The 21,583-nt window shown below is 42.1% G+C and overlaps 1 protein-coding gene across 1 annotated transcript; it reads left to right on the top strand.

Moving 5' to 3' along the window:
• Window positions 1-1,952: 1,952 nt before the first annotated feature.
• Window positions 1,953-4,707, top strand: aar2 (AAR2 splicing factor). The gene is made up of 3 exons (XM_026366895.1): window positions 1,953-3,022; window positions 3,110-3,339; window positions 3,762-4,707. Exons 1-3 carry the CDS (start codon window positions 2,257-2,259, stop codon window positions 3,927-3,929), a joined length of 1,164 nt encoding a protein of 387 aa, XP_026222680.1. The 5' UTR covers window positions 1,953-2,256; the 3' UTR covers window positions 3,930-4,707.
• Window positions 4,708-21,583: the final 16,876 nt, after the last annotated feature.

Here is a 21,583-nt window from a genome sequence, read left to right as displayed (position 1 = left end):
ATAACAAACTTCTCTCTTTCACAGTGTCTGCCCGGAACCCTACTCCGCAGTATCCTGGTGGTTCTCTTGCTGGCCAACTCTTGTGGTAAACGTAGATGTAATTACAAAGAAATCCTGGGCTACTACAGAGAAATAGTCTTCGTTGAGCTGCAGAATCTGGTATGAGAACACGACAGAAAAGCGTTCACTTGTAACAGACACAGTCGTTTTACTGTCGTTAATTTTTAACCTGGATGCTCTCAGTATCAGCTCATTCGAGTCAAATCATAATGCGGGAGTCATTTTTGTGTATCTGGTAACAGGCTGCCCTCCAGTGTTTGCCACGGTGTTCACTGTGTGTCTTTTACAGAATTTGACTGACACATTTGAAACACCCAAAGACAAAGACCCATGTCCTTCAGGAAAGGTAAATCACACTACATTTTGTGGACTTTCAGCACCATGGACAGGGTAATAATAACACAATCATTTGTCCTTGAACCCATCATATTATTTACATGTGTGATTGCCGGACATTGAAGACAGTTACTCCAAGGAGATTATGAAATATGACTCAAATTCGTTGTTATATATAGTAGTTTGATCAATATATGAACTAGATGTTTGCTGTTTCTATTTATTTTTGTGAGCTATTGTCTCTTGGCAGGCACGCCGCATCCTGGCCTCCATCTATGTTAAGACACACAAGGTGCTCTGTCAGACTAATGGTACACAGCAGTCTGGTTTGGAAAAGCCACTGGAGAGCATGGAACAGCTCATCATTCACAACTGCAGACCTGTTTATATGGTGAGGGGAGCTATTTAGCTATATATTAAAATAGAGGTTTATTAGGTACAGGTTTTAGGTGTTAGGTAAGACGTTCATTCAACCCTATTATTATTTTTGAGCATGCAGTTTGTGCTCATGTTGAATTAAATTGTTCTATACAGACAGCAGACTTTTATTTTCTGTGTATACCTGTGTCTGTGAGGCTTGGCTAAATAAACAGAAACACCTCTCTAACAGGAACATGCAGCTCTTTGTTGCATACCAATGTTTTCTTTTTTCTGGTTGCATGCTTTCAGGAGAAAACAGCCCCTTGTTCAACTTACCAGAAAGTACAAGGAAAGAAAAGAAAGCAAATCCTATTAACCAAGGTTGTCAAGTCACTCATCACTTGTTGGCAGAAACTTCAGAGTGTCTACATGATCTCGAAATAGGAAACACCGTATCTTCCTGGTTCCTGTAAATCTGTGTTATTTTATCTCATGAAGACATTCGTATGTATGTATGTATGTGTTTAGTTATTATAGATGCAATGTCATGAATGTTTACTGTTTACTGTCAAGTTCTCAATGTTTAGTGTAACACAATTATGGCAGACTTTGCATGTCAGCAGTGCTACATGTTTTATGGAACAGTTTTCTATTAACCACAGATAAGCTAAAAATATCCACTATGCATTAAAATACACGTGCACATTTTCCACTGTCACAACCATTATTTTTGTGTTTGTCAGCCATATGTCACCATAACCATTAACTATTCTTTGTCAGTTATGTTGTGGAGTGGATGCCATTTAATAAAAACATGTAACCAAATCTTAATGAATGAATGAATCTGTCATTCTCACTGTTATCAAATTATTATTATTATTGGCTAAAGATGTAATGGTTTAGCAATATATAGGCAACAGTTGATTTAATTAATTTTAATTAAACAGGTATCAATGTATGTCAGAAACTTTATATATACTCATGTATTTTACTGGTGAGTGCTTTTAAGGAATCTGACAAAAAAGAGTACATTTGGGTAAAATTTTGAATTATCAAGTGAATCTAATATAACAAAGTTAATCATATTTCTTGCATTCAGTGGACGTTTAAAGTCAAAGTCTTCAATTTACGTCTGTGGTAAAGCTGTGTGGGAGCGGAACCAATGTAACTCAGCACTGTTTCTGTCCGGAGCAGAGCACGTGTTGTACAAGCTCGACTCAACGATTTCCTCACGTCAACAAGTAGCGACGCCGAGTGATGGATGGACTCCGACTAACGTTGTGGTAAACAGAGCTTAATACTAACACATTTTAATTAAGATTAGGAACCAGCCTGTGTTAAACACGGAAGAGTTAAACACTCCGGAGAAAAGCTACTAAATATTCTGGACATAGAAAAACTGAGTTCACAGGAGGAAGCGTTGAGTCCTTGTGTTACCCGGTTTGCTTTAGTCAGTAAGTTGAAATTAAAATAGTCCTCGACATTAGCAGTAGAGCAGGCATGGCCAGCAACAGCACCATAGACATGGATCCAGATGTTGCTCTGAGGCTGTTTGAGGAAGGGGCCACCCTGGTGTTGCTGGGTGTCCCTCAGGGTACAGAGCTGGGAATTGACTGCAAGAGTTGGCAGGTGGGTCCTCGATTCCGCGGTGTAAAGATGATCCCTCCAGGCCTGCACTTCCTCCACTACTGCTCTGTTAACTCGCCAAGCTGTGGAGGAGAAATTGGCCCAAAGACAGGCCTCTTCCTTACTCTCAAACCCAAAGAGATCCTGTTGGCTAACTGGGATCCCAAAGAAGAAGACCTGGACTTCTCAGCGTCCAAGAACGAAGAGGAGGTGAGCCGCATCAGGGCGACTTTGCGAGACCTAGATCCCTGCCTGGGTCCCTATCCGTATGAGGTGATGAGAAAGTGGGTGTCCCTCACTGATCGTCTCAGCGAAGAGGTGGCCAATAACTTGCAGCCTCTGTCCGGTCGAATATGCGCTTACAGCGATGTCGTTCCTGAGACTCAGTTCAGACACACCAAAGACCGGGCAGAGCAGCCGAGGAACGACACCGCCTGTCAGAGCATGAGAGAGGGACTTGACCGGCTCCCTAGAATGAAACAGAGAGAGGGCACAGAGATGCGCTTCTCTGTTATCCCCAAGAAGACCTACCCACCAGGAGCAACACCAGCTGAGATCACCCAGTGCAGCCTGGACTTCAGCTATGCTCTGGAGACTGTGCTGAAGGACAACTATGAGCTGCAGCCTCTCAATCTGCTCGGTATGTGTTAGATAAACCAAAACTTAATGATCACACGACCTTTAACAATGTGTTAAAACCATATAAACGTCCTCTTGTCCTTCACAGGTGAGCTACAGTTTGCCTTTGTATGTTTTCTGATTGGAAATGTTTACGAAGGCTTCGAGCACTGGAAGCGTCTCCTGGCTCTGCTGTGTCGCTCAGAGGAGGCCATGCGGAAGCATAAGGAACTCTATCTGGGGCTTATCGCCGTGCTCTACCACCAGCTCGGAGAAATCCCACCTGACTTCTTTGTCGACATTGTGTCACAGAACAATTTCCTCACCTCCACGCTGCAGGTAGATTAAAAATCTGATGTTGGGGTAAATGCAATCTCAAAGTACATTCGAATGAAAGCAACAACAATGTAACAAGGTATTTTAAATGGAAAGTTTTAGAGGTTTTGTTTGCTTGATTGATACCAATAATTTGACCCTTCTGAAACTGATTAACATAATTTCCACGACCACAGGATGTGTCTTCAGACAAGGTTGTTTAAGAAATGAGAAGCTACTGACTGCATTAGTTAGGGTTAAATAACTTGTTGCCAGCTGAAACATAATCATCCACACAGTAATTATCCAATTGGGAGGCTCTTACCTATTTACTTAAGTAAATTAAGGTGGTGATTTTTTCTTTGGCGGGCGGTGCATTTTATGTCTTCATGTTCTGATACATTTGCTCACATAAAAATTGGCTGGGTTCTCTTTTTTTCTCACAGGACTTTTTCCAGTTTGCCAGTGGACCTGGTGTAGACAGCACACTTCGTAAGAGAGCAGAGAAGTTCAAAGCCCACCTGACCAAGAAGTTTCGCTGGGACTTTGATGTAGACCAGGACGACTGTGCACCCGTGGTGGTGGAGCTGCCTGAAGGTGTTACAGTGGACTGAAACTGCTCCACTATAGAAGTCACACGGGAACTGTAAGCAGGGATCAGGAATGAAACCTACGTACAGAAGTGAATCCTGGTGAACCCAAGATCGAAATGTCAGCTCAGAAGAAGATGAGGAAACACCCTGGCTAAATGACGTTTTGTTTCAGTAACCACTTACTGTGGTTTTCTGACAGTGTGTGGTAAGGGTGTTGCAGCTGAATTGAACATGTGCACAATTTGCACCCTGTTATGAAGGCAGACGATATAAAGTCATAAATAATAACGTTAAGGCGGTCAGTACACTAAATATCAGGGGCGCCCTCTGGTGGCTTTGTCTGAGCTAAGGAAATATGTTGTCTTGTTTAGGCAACAATCGCATCACATTTCTTGCCGAAATCCTTCCCCTAGTATTCCTAACTTTAACCTCAGATTGTGGCAATTACAAATTATTTCATTAATAAATGTGTTATCTTCATCAGTGAAAGAATGTTCAGCAGAACAGTTTGGATAAAAGACTTGTGAACTGCACATGTGATACTGCTCAGCATTGTAAAAATGATACCCAAGATATACAGGGTTTTATTAGAGGAAAATAAAAGTATAAAAAGGAAGTGACTCGAGTGACTATATTTTACACACTACAGATTAAACATGGACTCAAATGGATCCTTCTTTGTGATATGTGCTGTTTGGAAGCATGGCAGCCATGGTGTGTAATGTAAAACGTAAAGACCACAACTCAGTTATGTTCCTTTAAAATATTACTTTTCAGTGTTGATTGAATTCAAATTTAATAAAAGTAATAAAAAGTCTGTGTAATTCTTCCTGGTAGTTTCATATCATGTATGATAATGCATCAATACCTGGTGAGGTGTCATCCCTTTCTCCACCACTTGATGGAGTTCGTAGACCTTTTTTATAAATATCTACAACTTGAGGTTTCATTGTAAATGCACATATTCACAACATTAACACAAAATTGAAAGCTGCTGTTTTTTAGTGCTCAGAAAACGAGGCTCCTATTGGAATTGACAGTAAGAACTGTGAACGACAGGGTGGGATTTTTTTTCTAAGCTTTCCCTCATCTCAATCAAGATGATTTGTGAGCAATAACAGGTGGAGGAATTAGTTTGTAGTGCACAGAGGACTGCTGGATTAGCTAGATAACATAATTACATGCCATTTATTAGCTCTCTCTCTATGTGTGTGTGCATGCATGTGTTCTTTGACTGTGATGGATGGGACAGGCCTTCCGTTGGCCTGTTGGTCCATCAGTCCATTCACACTTTAGTCTCTTGTCTGCCCCTCTTGAACCCTCTCTCTCTCCAGCTGGATGCCTTTGCTTTGACATGTCCCGGCTCCATAAACCCATCTATAGCCCTAAAGCTGCTGTGAAAAGGTCTAAAGCCATCTAATGTAATTATCTGAATAAATAGAGTCTGGGCCCTGTTGATGGAGGTCCAAATGCCAATACAAGAAACCCATTCTCTTCCCAGATGACAGATGGTATTGTGAAATCTATGGTAATGCTAGGCTTTACGATGAAAACTCCTCTTTTGAAGATTTACACACATCTTAAAAGAAGATCAGTTCTGTAGTTGTGGTCCTCTCGTAGACCGCCGCGGCCCTGTTTTCCTTTTGAATGCAATTAGATGGAGAAAATGGCTTGGAACACATGGTGGAAACCTATCAGCACAACATGGAAGGAAATATACTCCAATTATTTGTAGATTCATTTTCCTCTCAGGGGATGAAATACCATACATAGTCAATGAAGACAGTCTCAGAAATTACTCTACTGGGATGTCTCAGGCATTCCAGCCCCTTCATGAAAGCTGGAATTACAGTGTTCAGCATGTCAGCTCAGATCTTATTAAGCGGGCAGCTTCTCTGTGCCCGCCCTCAATGAACAGTCTCCTGCCATGTTCCTGGCACGGCAGCCATTTTCCTTCTAGTTTTAGATGCAGTCGCCCTCGGGAGTGAAGCACGCTGGGAATGGGCTGCGCTGATTGTGTAGAACTTCCAAGCCTAGCAGGCCCTGTCAGTCATGGTGGAGCTTTTTCTCCAGTAGATGTCAGCTGACCATTTCCATGGGGCTCACAAGCTGCTCACCCTGCCAATGTAAACACAGGCCCCTCTGTTTCGATCTCACTCACTCAGCCACTACCACCCCACCCCTTCATGGCAGAAAAGAGAAAGGATGTTGCTCCGTGTGTGTGTGTGTGTGTCTGACTGTGTGTAGGGAACTACTTCATTAATAACCGATAATTAATCCATTGGTTTCTGATCAACCTGCAATAAACAGAGAAATTTGATTGATTTTATCGGCCATTTCTTGTTTTCCCTCAGTAAAACACAGAACCGAACATTTCTCAACCTGCTGCTTGTCTTTCATCCATAGAAATGATGTCTGTTTCTTTCTACCAGTACTTTGATAAATGGCAAGTATGCATAATGACGATGAAGAGCTTATCACAAAGCGGGTTGTTTGGTGAGTGCATGTTGTTGAGTTGATGCATTTGCACAAATATATTTATAACCTTTGACAGCGTGGTGGTGTTGTGGGACAAGTTAACAGGCGTAACAATGAAAATAAATATTTCTGATTTGCTGTCATAAACTAATTATATAACTTTGGCATGGACATTTTGGACTCGCACATCTGCTGTGTGGATTTTTGTTCCTGTCCACACATACAGAGTTTCCAGCTGCTACAATCTCTCACCTTTTTTTTTTTTTTTATCTTGTTTTTCTTCTCCCTGCCTCAAAGAATGTGTTGATGACCGGGGCTGTGATTCCTCTGAAAAATTTTCTCTGTTGCAGTACCGGAGGGGCTTCACATGTCTGACTCACATGACCTGAATGTGAGGCAGGCACGTGTACATTTTCCCAGGCCGTGTATGTAAAAATACGGTGTGGGGCGCACGCACGCTTTGAGTGTCTGGTGCCCAGACATATGGATGGAGGCTGGTTAGGGGTGCTAAAGGACGAGGTTCAAAATCCTTCCTGGAAATTTCATACACACCAGGGGAGAGGGAGAGTGTGTGAGACAATATGTACTGTTATAGCGACCTGCTGAAGTGATTACAGGCAGGAGCTAAAAACAAGGCGGCAAACCTGTTGAGGTCTGGTCAGCAGCCATGCGTGTCTATCAGTGTCTGTGCGTCTGCCTTACTGATCGTGTACAGCAACAGTACAAGGGCATGACAGCTGGCCAATAAATTTCCCAGGCTAACTAAAGTCGTGGAGGTGATGATCACACACACACGGACGCAGCAGTAGGCTACAACACGGAGAGTGAGAACGTCCAATGTCACGCCTCGCTGTTGTCACGGAGCTCATAAACGTGACCGAGCATGTGTTGGAGGCTGTGTCACCGCTAAGAGCTCACTTTAAATGACAAACCACAGTACAGATCCTGATTCCCAGTCTACAGTTCATCAGATATCTTTCAGTGTTCCCCACCTGCCCATCAGATGACTGATCCCTGACTTCCATTTTTAGTGTGTGTTGTCTTTGGATGTTGCAGTCAGCGCATGAACTCTGGCAGACCTTGTCACAGCAGAAAGGATTCGAATACCCCTGCACACACACAGCCACACTAAATCTCTATTGCTCTTTTTTTTTTTTCTTACCTTCTCCCTGTTTTTCATGTGTGTCAGTGTGTGGGTAGGGGTTCTCAGATGAAATCGGACCCCTCCTGGTAGCCCCACACCCTTGGGAGAACCCGCCGAATGGTTACGGGGTGGGTAGGAAGTGCAGGAGGGAAACCCTGAGCAGATCGGGCCTTGCAGATTTTACCTTGTTTCTCTTCACCCTCAGCCTCCTGTACCAACACCCTCCACCTTGTGAATAATTCAGAGATGTCTGATGTATTATTCAGTCTTTTCTCACACACACACACACATTGACTGCTACTGTCTGCTTTGATTTTTTTCCCCCCTGAAAGTATAAATATAGAAACCCTTCCTTTGTCTATGCTCTCTGTGAAATTCTTCGTCGATGTGCCTCCTCTGCCGCCTCCAGCGCATCAGGCCTGACATATGATTTCAGCAGGTGTATTTCCAGCATGGAACAAAAGATTCAAACATGAAATACACAGGTGCACTTCCCTAATAGCATGTTAATTGCGTCTTACCCTCAGTGAATGTCAGAAATGTAGGGAATGTAACTGTAACCAGGGGTATCTGCTCTTTCTAAGTTATGAGTAAAGGGAGTTGGCCATGGAAGGGTTGTTAGTTTGAACTGCATCTATTCCTGTCCACGTGTCCCCATGTTAAGATTATTATAGTATATATTCATCAAATCCTATATGTATTACAATCCATCACATCAGTGCTCATTCTGAAAGGCACAGGATTTGTTTTCCGACACACGGAGCTTCTTTAAAGCCTCAGAAAAATCCCCAACCTGGCCTGTTGCATTACCACCTCTCTATGATACAGCGGTAAATCTCCCTCTTCCTGTCCTCCTCTGTGTGCTTTTTTCTCATCCCACTCTTTCCTACTGTATCCCACTTCCTCCAACCGCCTGCTTCTCCCGGCCCAGACTTAATTTGAGTTATGGGACTATCATCCAGAGTAGCAGAGCAGGGAGAGTCCGAACTGATCTGTTATCAGTATTTTCTATCTCTCTTTATGTTAATTCGTCTTGTGTTGTGTTGATACAGCTTTTAAATGTAAGTTGGTGGTAGGTCTGTGGTGGAGGCCTGCTGCTTCTTGACCTCCTCATCACATCTGTTCTACTTGTGCCATTTGTTTTCTGCTGCTGTGTTTTATTGCTACAAAATGAATAAAACTAAAACGAAACTATTCTGCACTCACATCACTCCCCACAATTCACTCCTAATCATTAGCAGAGCGCAATGGAACATCAATTCTCATCAGGGTAAGTTTCATTACAGATATTAACCAAGTAAATCTTATTTACCATTTTCTTCAAAGTCACTCCCTCCTCTTCAGCTCTAACTCTGCCTCAATGTTGCCAGAATCCCAGACTCATCTCATGTGATTGTCCCTAATCTGAGCCCTTGCTGTCTCCTGTCCTAGCCTGCTGCTGTCACCACTGCAATTAAGTCTGTCTAATTGGAAAAGCTTCTGTCAGTGTGTGCGAGTGCATGTGTGTGTCCATGTTGTGGCCAGGCTCACTGGAGCCAGGTGGCCACGTGTTTGGCTCACAGGAGCCCAGTTTTCTATCGATGTTAAACCACAGGCAATAAACACAGCCATGTGATTCACACAGCGCAAGGTTTGAAACAATTGCAGAGACTTGGCAACAGACGCATGGGAAGACATCAGATATTACCAGGAGAGGGACATTTGGCGATGAGATCCAAATTTGACTAAAGTTTGTATGCAGATTTGACCAAAGTGGTTTGCATTTATTCCAAGATGTTGATGGAAATGTGAAGAAGAGATAATGGCCCTGGCTAACCATGGATGACTGTAGCTGAGGAGTCAGTGGATCTCTGATGAGGAGGTTGGACCGTAAAGCTGATGCAGAAGAGTTTAGAAGAGTTCGAGGTCATAGAGCAGATCAGTACAAACTAAACTAAGAGACAACTGAGCATATTAAATCATCTAGATTTATTTTTACAAAAAAAAAACTGATCTGGCTTTAACCACAATCCAGCAGCTTTTTAGGTGTGGTATAATTGTGGTATGTCAGCTTACAGCTAATTAAGGGGCCTGTGACACTCAGCCTAAACCAACTAACAACTTGCAGTAGAAGAAGAACTTGCAGAACGTACCATCTATCACAACGTCATTAAAAGCAGCAACAGGGCATAGCACTAACAAACACTATCACAAACACTTTGGCTCGCTCTCTGTGTAGCAAACCCAAAAGGAGTATCACTTTCATTTTAACCCAAACACTCTTTCACTATGCTGCCCACATCCCTTCTCCCCATGTCACCTTCTTTCTATTATGCAGCTTTTTCTTGTGGTGCTGGTAATGTTTACCTCTCTGGCCTGTGGTGTCTGGCCAGTAAACAGACATTGGCCCTTGTCCTGGTCTGGACCAGCTCCATGTTTTCGCTCTGTGCCTTCTCCATATCTGCATTACCACTAAGCAGCTGCCTAATGAAAGTCAGGCCCTGCACGCCACAGAGTGAGTGCTCACAAACTGGAGGAGTGTCCCGAGTGGAGACGAGGACTGCTGCAGTTAACCTGTGATTTTGTAGATGTTAGTCTAAACATAATATATGAATTAATATTCTCGTTATATCAAAATAGTCTATTGTATAATATGAATATATCGCACTCGTGCAGCAAAAACATCAGTATTGTGTGAGTGTGTGTGACGTTTTCTGGTGAGCTTGTGTTCTTTTGAGACAGTAGCCCACACCGGATACTGTATCACCGTCACAAACTGTATGAATGCGCATGTTGTGTCATTTTGTATGCATCTAGTCAGATGTACTTTTTGCATGTGTGCAGGAACACACTCGCGCACATGCCAAATCCATTTCCTCTGTTTTGCCAGGTGGGGTGTCAGAACCTGACAAGGGTATCCACCTCTCTGTTCAGCTCCGAGATGTCTTGTTCTTGTAGTTTCTTGAGGGAAGACATCCAGTCCAAAGTAAACACTTGATGTGAGAGCTCACTCAGTAACATGCAGCTGGCTCTACAGAAGAGACAGCCCCATGCAGCCATATGTTGAGTTTATATACAGGGATACGCAGCGAGGATCTGCTCTAATGATATTCTACTCTCTACAACTTCCAGTCTGCATCTCTTCCTGCACCCCCCAACACCAGTGGTGCCGGGATTCATCTGCAGACAAACAAACACCTGCACTCAGACAGAGCATTGTTCTGGTTGCATTTAATGGAAAGCAATAATTTTCTGTCAATCACTCTTCAACACATACAGTACATCCAACCTGGACTTTACTTTGCTACTCGTGGAAGGTGGTATCAATCTTATATTACCATACGTCTAAATAAGACCATGTACATTTTTCTTCCTGCAAATGGAAGCATAAGAGAAACCCTTTTCTTCTTAAATTGAGACAATTATCTGCTCATGTGTAAAACATGTTTTTCCACCTTTTTATTGTGAATGAATGCAACGTAAACGCACATTTTCATTTTCACACAGCTGCTGCCGCTGTGGGAGAATGTGGGAGAGTGGACATGGTAAAAAAGAATAGCGAATTCATTAATTTAACAACTGAAACCGTTTGTTCCCTCTTCTCTTCTCTTCTCTTCTCTTCTCTTCTCTTCTCTTCTCTTCTCTTCTCTTCTCTTCTCTTCTCTTCTCTTCTCTTCTCTTCTCTTCTCTTCTCTTCTCTTCTCTTCTCTTCTCTTCTCTTCCCGCTTGTTTTTTATTTTTGTGTGCATGCATTTGTTTCTTTCTCTGTTGAAAAGTGTTTCACTCTCTTTTTCTTCTGGCAGCCCTGTCAGTCTCATAAAAGCAATGGAATGATTGGCAAATCAGGGACCGTCACACCCAACCAATTTGCAGTCCAGCTTTTCACACAATTATTTCACACGCCCGGGAAAGACCTCAGTCTGCATTAAGGACATGGGAGCTTATTGTAAGTGTGTTTGTTTGGGTTTTAATGCTTTAAATAAAAGATCCAGACATTTTAAAGTCAAGGGGGTGGGTAACTGAGACACAAGTATTATGAGGCCATTTATCAAATGTATACATACTATACAAAGCACTGAAACCTCCTTTCCCTTTGGGGTTTCACCACTGACGCCTACATGTTTTACTGAGATTGGGGGCTAATCTAACAGAATTCCTGACTGTTCCAGTTGGGAATTGCTTCAGTTGTAGCCATTCCTCAGTTTCATCAGTAGTACTGCGGTGCTAAGTGGATGCAGTCAGTCTTAACTTAGATATCTGGGGGCCCCTCATGCACAAATTCTTACCTTAATAAGTAAGAGCCAGAAAAAACACAAGGCAGTTTGTTGATGAGCACTTCGACTTTCTTAATCCAAACCACAGAAATATTTTACTCTATCTCTGTTAAGTCATCACAAACATCTCTGTATCAGATGAAAGTTGAGAGTGTGAATTACTATCAGTCATATGCACACATTACATACATACACACTCTTCATACTTAAAGCCCAAGACTGCAAAGGAGGATGAACAGTAAATTGGGATTTACTGAAAAGGAAATTCATTAGTCCTGCAGGCCCCTAGTGAGAAGCCAGAAAGCCCATGTAATAGGCATGAAGGTATTTTGTATGATTAATTGAGTCAGTGGAGAGATGGCCATGGGTCATGGGACCTGGGCTGGGGTCAAGGACAAGGTCATGTGGATCATGGTGTTGCCACATTAACAGTGGAAGAATGTTTGTTGACAGCCATGCGCTGATGAATTGCCAGTGTTCAGTTGTGACCAGCTCTGGCAAATACTTCCACTATTGTTCCACTGGACTACAGACAGCTATGAGTATTTTTTTTTTTATTAGTAATGGGAATATATAAACACAAAGCCATGATTTATGTTTCCTGCACTTTCCAATGCACTCTAATTGCAGTACTGGGAAATTTTCAATTTGGATGAAAAATATTTAAAAGAATATGAATACATATGAAATTGGGAGTAATATGTTATTATCATAATAGTATTTTGATTTATTTAACATTGGTTAGAAGAAAATAACACACATTTTTTCCTCTGTCTTTGGTCTCTACCGTCTTGTGAGAAAAGTATCCAGCCAAACGCTTCAACACTTCACCTCCTAATAGTTGCTAACTGTTTCAGTGTGCTGTTGGCACGGAGCACAATATAGTGTATAGTGGATATTTAGAGCCTGCTGTGGCTCTAAGACTGAAAACAGTGAGAGTGGACCAAAACAGTAAAGCTGTGGGCCAGACTGCTAAACAATGAGCAGCAAGTCAGTTGTTAGGAGTTTTAATATGTGCTTAAATTTGAAATATTTCATTTGTATTTGTGCCAGTGTATTCACAAACCCATAAACAATATTAGAAGAATTCCAACGGAGCACAGATTGCAGCGTCAAATGTGTTTTAAGTGACTTAATGATGGGTCCTTCCAGATGGATTAAAGAGGTGAGTCATTATTCTAGAGAAGTCTCTGTAAGTTTGTTAGTTAGGAGGTAAACCATTTCCTGTTTCTGTTTGTGCCTCACAGTCAAGTCTACTGAGCTAACTGCATACCTAAAGAACCAGATGTCAAAACCATTTCACTAAGACTGATGTCCTGACAGTAGGGGCATGACATATTGTGGGGAAAATTATGGTCTTCCATTATCCATGTCACACCCACTCATTAGTCCTGTGTATTTTGAGGCAGTACATTTGCAATGTGCCTTCCCCTCCAGCATCACACCTAATCCAGGCTCGGTCTTCTCACAGACTTGAGAGGAATTCCCATCTTTATTAAAATGTGAGATTTGTTTGTCTAGCGGTGTGTCATACGAAGGATTACACTGCCAGTCAAAAGAATCTGAATAAACCTTTCTGGGCCTATCAGTCTCCCTTAAATCAACATGGTCCAGCTCCCATGCTCGAGCTATGCACTCACTGATTTATTGATACTGATCCACCTATCTACCATGATTACATTCCAGCGTGAATTATGGCAACAGTCCTTCTGCAGTTAGCAAAAGTAAGTCAAAGTGTGAGACTTGGGGGCTTCCCTAAATGTGTTCTAGACATACAGTAGGTATGTGGAGAAGAAGCCCTGGCAGCAGCTGTTGTGTGTTTGATGTGGGTCCTATACATTAGGGTCATGAAAGCGTACCTCGGACATGGCATCAGGAGGTCCACAGCAGATCTAAGGGCAGACGCTCGTTCTTGCTTTGTACATTGCTTTGGTTGCCAAAAGATCCAGTCTGTTAATAGAGTATTTGCACTTTTGAAAGCAAACAATAGTTGCTATCAATAGTTCTATGTAGGTGCTTGTCACTCTTGGCTATACTTTGAAAGATGGATATGGATATGTATACGATATGACCTTAACTTGATATGAAAAATTATAACTGGTAAACACAGCTACAGGTTTCCATGCAATAAAAAAGCCTGCTAGTTCCTCCATTAGCACTCAACAGAGGAGAAGCCCTTAACACACACATACACACACACGCACATTTACAGCACCATGTGATTGGACCTCCAGCTTTCAAAACTCTCTGTGCTTCTCCTCAGTTCTGAACCTGTGCCAGAGGCTGTGAAATGAGATTATTAAGTGTGAAATCAGGAGCCCTCTGACTTCTTTTTATGATGCAGGTAGGACAAATCAGGGTTAAAGACAGCCAATGGACAGAGACGCACGACTGGGGCTACTATACTGGACTCAATTCCTCCACATCACTTCTTCTAACTTTCTTTGTATTCAGCAACATGAAGGAGAACGGTGGATAGGATCCCAGGTTGAACAAACATTCATCTGGGTGTTAAGTGTGGTCTTCATCTCCTAAACTGTGATTCCTTTTGCTTGCAGCTGTATACGTGTCTGTGTGATTCTGCTGCGATGACATTCCCTGCATACCTGTGCTCGCAACTGCTGGGGGCACAGGCACAGATCACAGGGTCACAATGGGGAGCGGATGTATGCGTATTATCTCAAATCTCCAATGACAACCCCATTTTCCCATTATTCCAGATTAATCTCTGCCAGCCTGTGAAGGTATAGGGAATATGGGTCAAGCTGCTGAGTGAAGAGAGTGTGGCGGGGGTGGGGCAGGGTGGGGGCGAAGGTGGATTTGTGACCTCTTAACTTTCTGAAGCGGACCTGAGGCAAAGTCAGTAGAGACCAACCTACTCTGACGGAGTAATTAGCGTGAACAATAACGCACAATTGGTTACAGTTGAATTAGCTTGAAGCAATCTAATAAGGCATGCAAGTGGCTCAGTGAGACGCGCAGGTTGGGGAATGATACACACTCTTTGATGTTTTAATGAAAGGCATCTTTCTTCTCAGCTCACTGGCTGTTTGATTGCCATATGCACTACAGATAATGATAGAGGTCGACGTTTCTGGAGCAAAGAAAGAGCAACGAATGACTAATTAAATACAAAAAGACTTTTTTACAATCTGTTTACATTATACACTCTACTATGTTTCACTCTTTATTTCCTTATTACTAATAATTTTAGTCCTTGTTTCTGCTCTCATCTTCAAAGAACGTACTGTTTACATAAGCTTCTCCATCTGTAAGTCCTTAATTCTTACTTTAGATGATGCAATAAATGATGCCCAGTGTAGGTTTATAATCATTTTCATTTTAATGTTCGTTTTGGACTTTGAAGAGTCCCAGAAGACAAAGACAATATTTCAAAGATTATAAACCATCAAACTGTGTAATCGATCTTCAGAGTTATTACATTTATATTAATGGAGTCCATTTTGAGGAGTGAGAACCAGAGGGCCGTCAGTGACATTTTGAGTGAAATTGAGATGTATATATCAAATAAAAGCTCTAGATGAGCTCTTCCTGCTGCCAAAAAGGGCACATGTGAATTCTCAATTAATTTCCTGCTATTAAACGAAAAGCAAAAAACTGAAATCACTAAGTTACTTTGTGGCAAAAAGACACACGTGCGCTCACACGCTTTTGGCAATGAGAAATGTATTGTGAAAAACCTTTGGATAGCACACGAGTCAAAATGGCTGGCACCACGTTCAAGAAAGGTCAGTCAACCATCAGAGGAAAACCGTTTTTAACTGCCTCCTGAAGCAGAGCTGGGAGCTGCTTACACAGGAGAGGAGCACAGAACTTGTTGAACTTATCTTTTGGGTGCATGATGCTTATGATTAACATGAACACATTTGTCTGATACTAATTACTCCAGTTATCCTGTTCAATGTTATTAATTAGTTTGGTTTTTATAAACATTGTAATGTAAAAAAAAAAAAAACTAGACCTGCCAATAAACTCAACGGTGCAGCATCAGGCTCCTTCAGCATTTCTGTCTACCACACTCCAAGAGAGTAGAATATTAAAACAGTATCTGGATCTTCTTTTGTAAATACATTTACATTTTATTTTTCCACTGTTTTACAATACTTTATAATTACATATATAATAGATCCAGTGTGGTTCTCTGCTATCCACCATTGTACCGCTCCATGACAGCTTAAATACAACATGATGAGGTGATCACATTGACTGTACATTCACAATTACTTTCACAGAGTCTCCAGTGGCAATTTGGTTTGTTTACTGCCTGGGTTGCTGATTGATTGCAGCCCCCTTTCTGTTTACTGCTGCAGAGCTGATTCCAGCATTAATAACAGACCCAAGTGGACTCTGCAAACCAGCCTCTGGTGAGCGTTGCTGTGTTCGGATCCTGATCAGCTTCCAACAAACTAAAGCTGTCGGATCTTCTCTCTGTCCAGTCCCCCGTTTGCTGGCACTTGCTTTCACACTTTGAAATGTGTCCATCCTTGTTTTTTCCACTGTATAGTATCAGTCTGTAAAGCAGCACACAGTGAAGTCCATTGCTGCACATACCCTGAACAATTCTCATCTAATTACAACATCGCTTTTTAAAATGCAAAGATTTTCTCCCTTGCAGTGGGGGAATGTCAAAGAGCAGAACATGCCAACTTGGTCCACTCAGGCTGTTTCCTGGGGAAATGACTCTGACTAGCCCTTCTGGCTTGTGGTCTGTGTGGATCAAGAGCATATCAACAGTAACACATGCTGTCCTCATTCTCTCATGCTTCAGATTCAAGCTCTTGTTCTAACATGGTGGGACTGAGAACATCATTTGGGATTTTTACAGGCATCAAAGTCACACAGATTGTGAAGTGAGATAAAGGTCTTGCTGATATACAGAAAGTAGCCACTTAACTTGATTACTTTACCCTAGTGGGAGCAGAACACAATAATTCAATGCACAATTACTGCCTGCTCTGGACAATTACAGGGTCAGATTGTCTGGTACAATGCAAAGGCAAGTTAAGGAAAAAAAAACTCAACTAAGAGCAGAATTAATCAACCGAGGATTTATAGCATACTGTGCACCACCAGTGCTATTTAATTAGAACAAGGGTGTCGGGGGAGTACTAGGCTCTATTACCTCTGATTTGTGAAGCTGAAATTATTTCCATTCCATCAATTAAGTTGAGTGGTAAAGGACCCATCTGTTTGTGGTTACAGTGCCTACAGTGAAATATTCTACCTTCTGCTGTACTTTTATTTTAATGCTGGATGGGTTTCGTTTTGATCAGAGAAGTATGCAATCCATGGCGTTCAGTATAAAATACCATTCAGTATAGTAAGCGTATCTGTGTGTGTGTGTGTGTGCGTGTGTGTGTGTGTGTGTGTGTGTATGTGTGTGTGCACTCCCAACTGAAATTAGACTCCAATCCATTTGGCAGTGTAAAGGGAAATTTATCCAATGGCTCTGCATGAGATTTCATCAGTGAATATGTTGTTTACCACGGTTGAATTTCACACAGCGCATAGAATAGTTTGGTTCCTGTCAGTGGAATGTTAAATGTACATTCAAGCGATCATATAAATCAAGTTTATGAAAGCAGGGCCTATTATATTAATGAGATCATCCCCAGTTGTGTAAAAGAGGTCATACTTTTATTGTGGGAAGGAAAATTATTGTGGTATTGCTATTTTAATTTGAGTGCGATGGGATGATGACACAGACAAAAGCCAGCGTGTTCACAAATCGTAAAGTTGAATTGAGACTGTGTCTAACAATAAAAACATCTCGTGCATATCTGGTCTGTTGCTCTGTGTGTCAGTGCTTACAAGCTGGTGAGGATAACTTCGATGTTAGCAAACATTGTACTACATCATCAGTTTCTGTGCAGATCTGCTAAAGAAGAAGAAAAAAACATGGGTCATTTGTTAAAGCAGCTTATTATTATTAACTACTGTTAGTTATTATGAAGTGATATCCAGTGGTTTTGCCCCAACACAACATGACAAAGCCTTCTACTGGCTGCAGTAATTATAACGAGAGCAACAGAGGAAGAGTGGTGATGAAGTCACTAGGAGGAGGTCAGGGTGGGTGGATGGGTTGACAAAAACATTGGACATTAACAGAGAAGACTGCCCTTCGTTATCTATTTGCAACCCACCGCGCCTTTTCTATTAACCATGTCCACTACCATTCTATTTCTTAAAACACATGTTTAATACGGTGACAGTCAGTACAAATGACAGAGTAGTACCTGAAGTAATAGTTAAAATAAATATATTTCACAACAACAATCATCTCAACTTTACTTTACCTGGCCAAGTGCCGTAAATTTCACTGTTTATGAACAGTTTAAGCGGCTGGTTCGGGTCCATGTTTGTTTTCACCCAAGAACATGTGATATTTCCTCTTGTTGTGGGTTTTGTTGTATGTAATTGGTCCTTAAAATCTGACCAGCAGTTGAAATTAGCCCTCTGGCTAACACTGACACATTTACAGTAATGGTAATTTATTTGCAATGTGTCTACAATAAAATAATAATAACAAAATATGATGTGACAGCAAATTACAACACTGTCAAGACTCCTAGCAACATGGAGATCTGGGCTCTCAGCCCTCATCACAACAGCCTCTACATTACTCTCTTATTAATGCCTTCCCAGACATATACTGGGCAGGGTCATCACATCAAGGGTCACTCTGGATTCACGTGTCTCACTGAGCCATGCAGAGTAAAGTTCCTGTAGATCCCACAGTTCAGAGAGAACGAGGGTTGAATGAGTGCATGACGCTGAAAGCTCTGATTCAGTGGACTGAACATGTTTGGAATTCTTGGTCGATCTCCAGGAGAAACAGCTTTCATTTGTGTGATCACAATCATGTAACTTATTGTTATGCGTCACCAACCTGACCCAGGGGGCCCTGGCTTTGAAACTGGGAGCAATTTGTTGTTTTCATTGAGGAGAACTCGAAACGAGGCAGCTTTTACTGTCTCACTGTTGTTGCGTGAGGGTTTGTTGATGGGAGTTTCTTTTTTATTATTTTTATAGTGATGTAAGAAGCAAACTAAAACCATTTTCTACCCATTTTAAGAAGCTCTTAACGTGTGCTGCAGCTTCACATGTGGCAGTAGGGTGCTTGCATAAACTCAGCGCAGATATCACACATAAATATGTTACCAATTTGAACCCACACCTACACACACACACACACACACACACACACACACACACACACACACACACGCACACACACACCACCTAAGCTGTTCATTTGCTGTTCCTCCATATGGCAGTCACATTGAGTGAGAGCGAGAGAGGGACCATGCAGGGCTGTTATGATGTGCTTGGCCACCAGCCTATGTTAGAAGGAGTTGTCTAGTTCTGTAGAAGTGACCAGAGAGATTTCAGTGATTTTCATTTCTAATTTGGATTTTTCATGTGGCTCCAGAGCTTATGTAACAGCCTGGCCTGCAGCTGCTGTTACATCAGCAGCAACAGGACAGTGATGTCCTTGGAGCTGCAAGCACAGCTGAAGTCACTCTGAGCAGCACATGTTAGGGTACGGCCGATACTAAAAGGCACTTATCTGTTTTCAGGGACCGTTTGGACACATTGCTGATAGATTGCATTTGTTTCAATAGCCTAATCTCCACCAGATACGTCCGCAGGATCAAAACCATAAAACGATAGTCTGACGAGGATGGCGTCTGGCTGATGATGAACAGGATACACCACATTGGTGGAAAGTAAAATTTCTGTAAATTCTTGGCATGAACCTCCAGTGAGGTTAATAAATAATATGGGAAATAATACGGGAAGCCAGGATAACATCTGGCTTTTCTGGCTTTTGTTTGATCAGCAGGCCACAGAGCCATCCTGTATCTCTTTCTGTATCTGTTTATCTGTTCCGTTTACCTCTCTGTTGTCCTCATAAACAGCCAGCTGTGTCAACAGATGCAAGCGGTTATGTTGGGCTAGTACTGACGATAGGGCAAATAGACTTGTCTGAGCCAACCTGCCTGCTTTCACCATCAGAAGTGAAATGCAATGACCCTAAAGCGACTGACTACAAGGAGGCAATAGTGAAATTGTGAAGAGGTTGATTGATTATAATTTTGGTAAAACCAGATATAATAAGACACAGTGATAAGGTGTTCTCGTGTTTATTCAGGAAATACACTGATTAGGCCAGTCACATGTTTGCACATGTTTTCACATCATCTGTGAGGTGACACCTTACCCTCCATTGCCCTCACACCCTTTAAAAGCATGGGACTGCATCAGGTGCTTTCATTAGACCGACGTCAGTAATTTCTGTCATGTTAGACAATGATGAACTGGGGGTCCACCAAGAAAACTGGTTTCATGACTTCATGTTATTTGTTGCCCATTTTCTGGATCCGTGTCACCGTTGCCCCGAAACACACCACGACAAAGAAACAATCTCTCACCTAACACAAAGGCTAACCAGATGTATGACCAGTATTTTTGCAAATAATCTTGCCAAGGTGCTCTCTCCCTCCTTTGTGAAGCAGGATTTACAGCGTGCGTGGACTCTGTGAGAACCCCATTATGCTACTCTACTCCAGTGACTACGACTCTGTTCATGTCACACACTTGCTGAAACTCTTCCCAATCGCACAGACATTTGGGGAATAATTAGAAATTCCTCTTGACGAGAGGCCATGTGGATCATTATTTTGTCATTTCAGTGACCCCTGAGCTTGACCTCAGACTTTAGAAACCTATGGCAGATGACTATATTGACTCAGGCAGTCACTGTTACTCCATAGCAACTGCAGGAGCACTTGAGAACACAACAGAGGAGTGGCATTCAAGTCACTGCTGCAATAGATAACCGTTTTAAAAAAAAGGAATGGAAAAGAGAGAGAGAGAGAGCAGATGAAAGCTGCAAAAGAACGGTCCGAGGAAAGAATACAAGGCAAAGATAAACAAAAGGCTGAAGGTGCAGGAAACAAAGGATAAAATATATTTGGATGAGGCAAGTCAGAGGAACATGATGCAGACAGATGTGGAAACCCAAGGGGTCAGAAGGAGAGAGAGAAAGAGAGAGAGCAGTGGCTAAACTAACAGTCAACAATCAGGTCAGAGGTCAAACTGGCAACGTGTCTTTGGTGGTCCAAAATGCAAACTGGAGGTCTCGAGTGTCTTAAGAGGTCAACTTTATGCATAGGGGAATCCAATTTGTCAATGTGCATTAGTAAATAATTAGAAAAATTGGCTTTGCATGTCACACAGACGGAGAAATGAAGGTCTAACAGGTGAAAAAATAGCTGAATAGGTCACGAGTTGTTTGTGAGTCAGTGAGCTGTGTGACAGTGAGCATAACAGCCCCTCTGCAGGACAGGTCTCCACCTGTGACTTTGATATTAGACCAGTGCAGAAAAAAGACTGACCCGCAGGACACAAAGGAAGGAGTAGAAAGTAGAAAAACACTGAAGTGGAGATGTTCCTGGAAGGAAAGGAGCTCATTTGGAATTCTGGAATTCCAGGAAGCTGCAGGAACCAGATCAACTTGAAGAGAAAGTCGACTTCCTGAGAGGAGGACAGTGTGATTTGTGTGCAGATAACCCAGCAGCTCACGCGTTTTATTCCTCTCTCTCATCTCCAGTCAGCTTAAGGTCAAACTGAAATTTGAATTATTTTGTGAATTGTCAGGTTTTTAAAGGAAAGGTTAAATGTAATGATGATTTGGGAAAGAGCATGGTAACTTCAGGCCTCTGGTGTGACATATCCCACTGTAACAGCTGGATCACAATTGAGCCAGTGTTGAT

The sequence above is a fragment of the Anabas testudineus genome, chromosome 7, assembly GCF_900324465.2.
Source record: "Anabas testudineus chromosome 7, fAnaTes1.2, whole genome shotgun sequence".
NCBI lineage: Eukaryota > Metazoa > Chordata > Actinopteri > Anabantiformes > Anabantidae > Anabas > Anabas testudineus.
Note: the sequence above shows the minus strand (reverse complement) of the source record. Positions and strands in the feature narration are given on the sequence as shown.

Coding starts and splice junctions, on each gene's coding strand:
- aar2 (XM_026366895.1), top strand. CDS start 2,257: ATGGCCAGCAACAGCACCATAGACATGGATCCAGATGTTGCTCTGAGG. Junction 3,023..3,109: donor GCAGCCTCTCAATCTGCTCG/GTATGTGTTAGA, acceptor TGTCCTTCACAG/GTGAGCTACAGTTTGCCTTT. Junction 3,340..3,761: donor TCCTCACCTCCACGCTGCAG/GTAGATTAAAAA, acceptor TTTTTCTCACAG/GACTTTTTCCAGTTTGCCAG.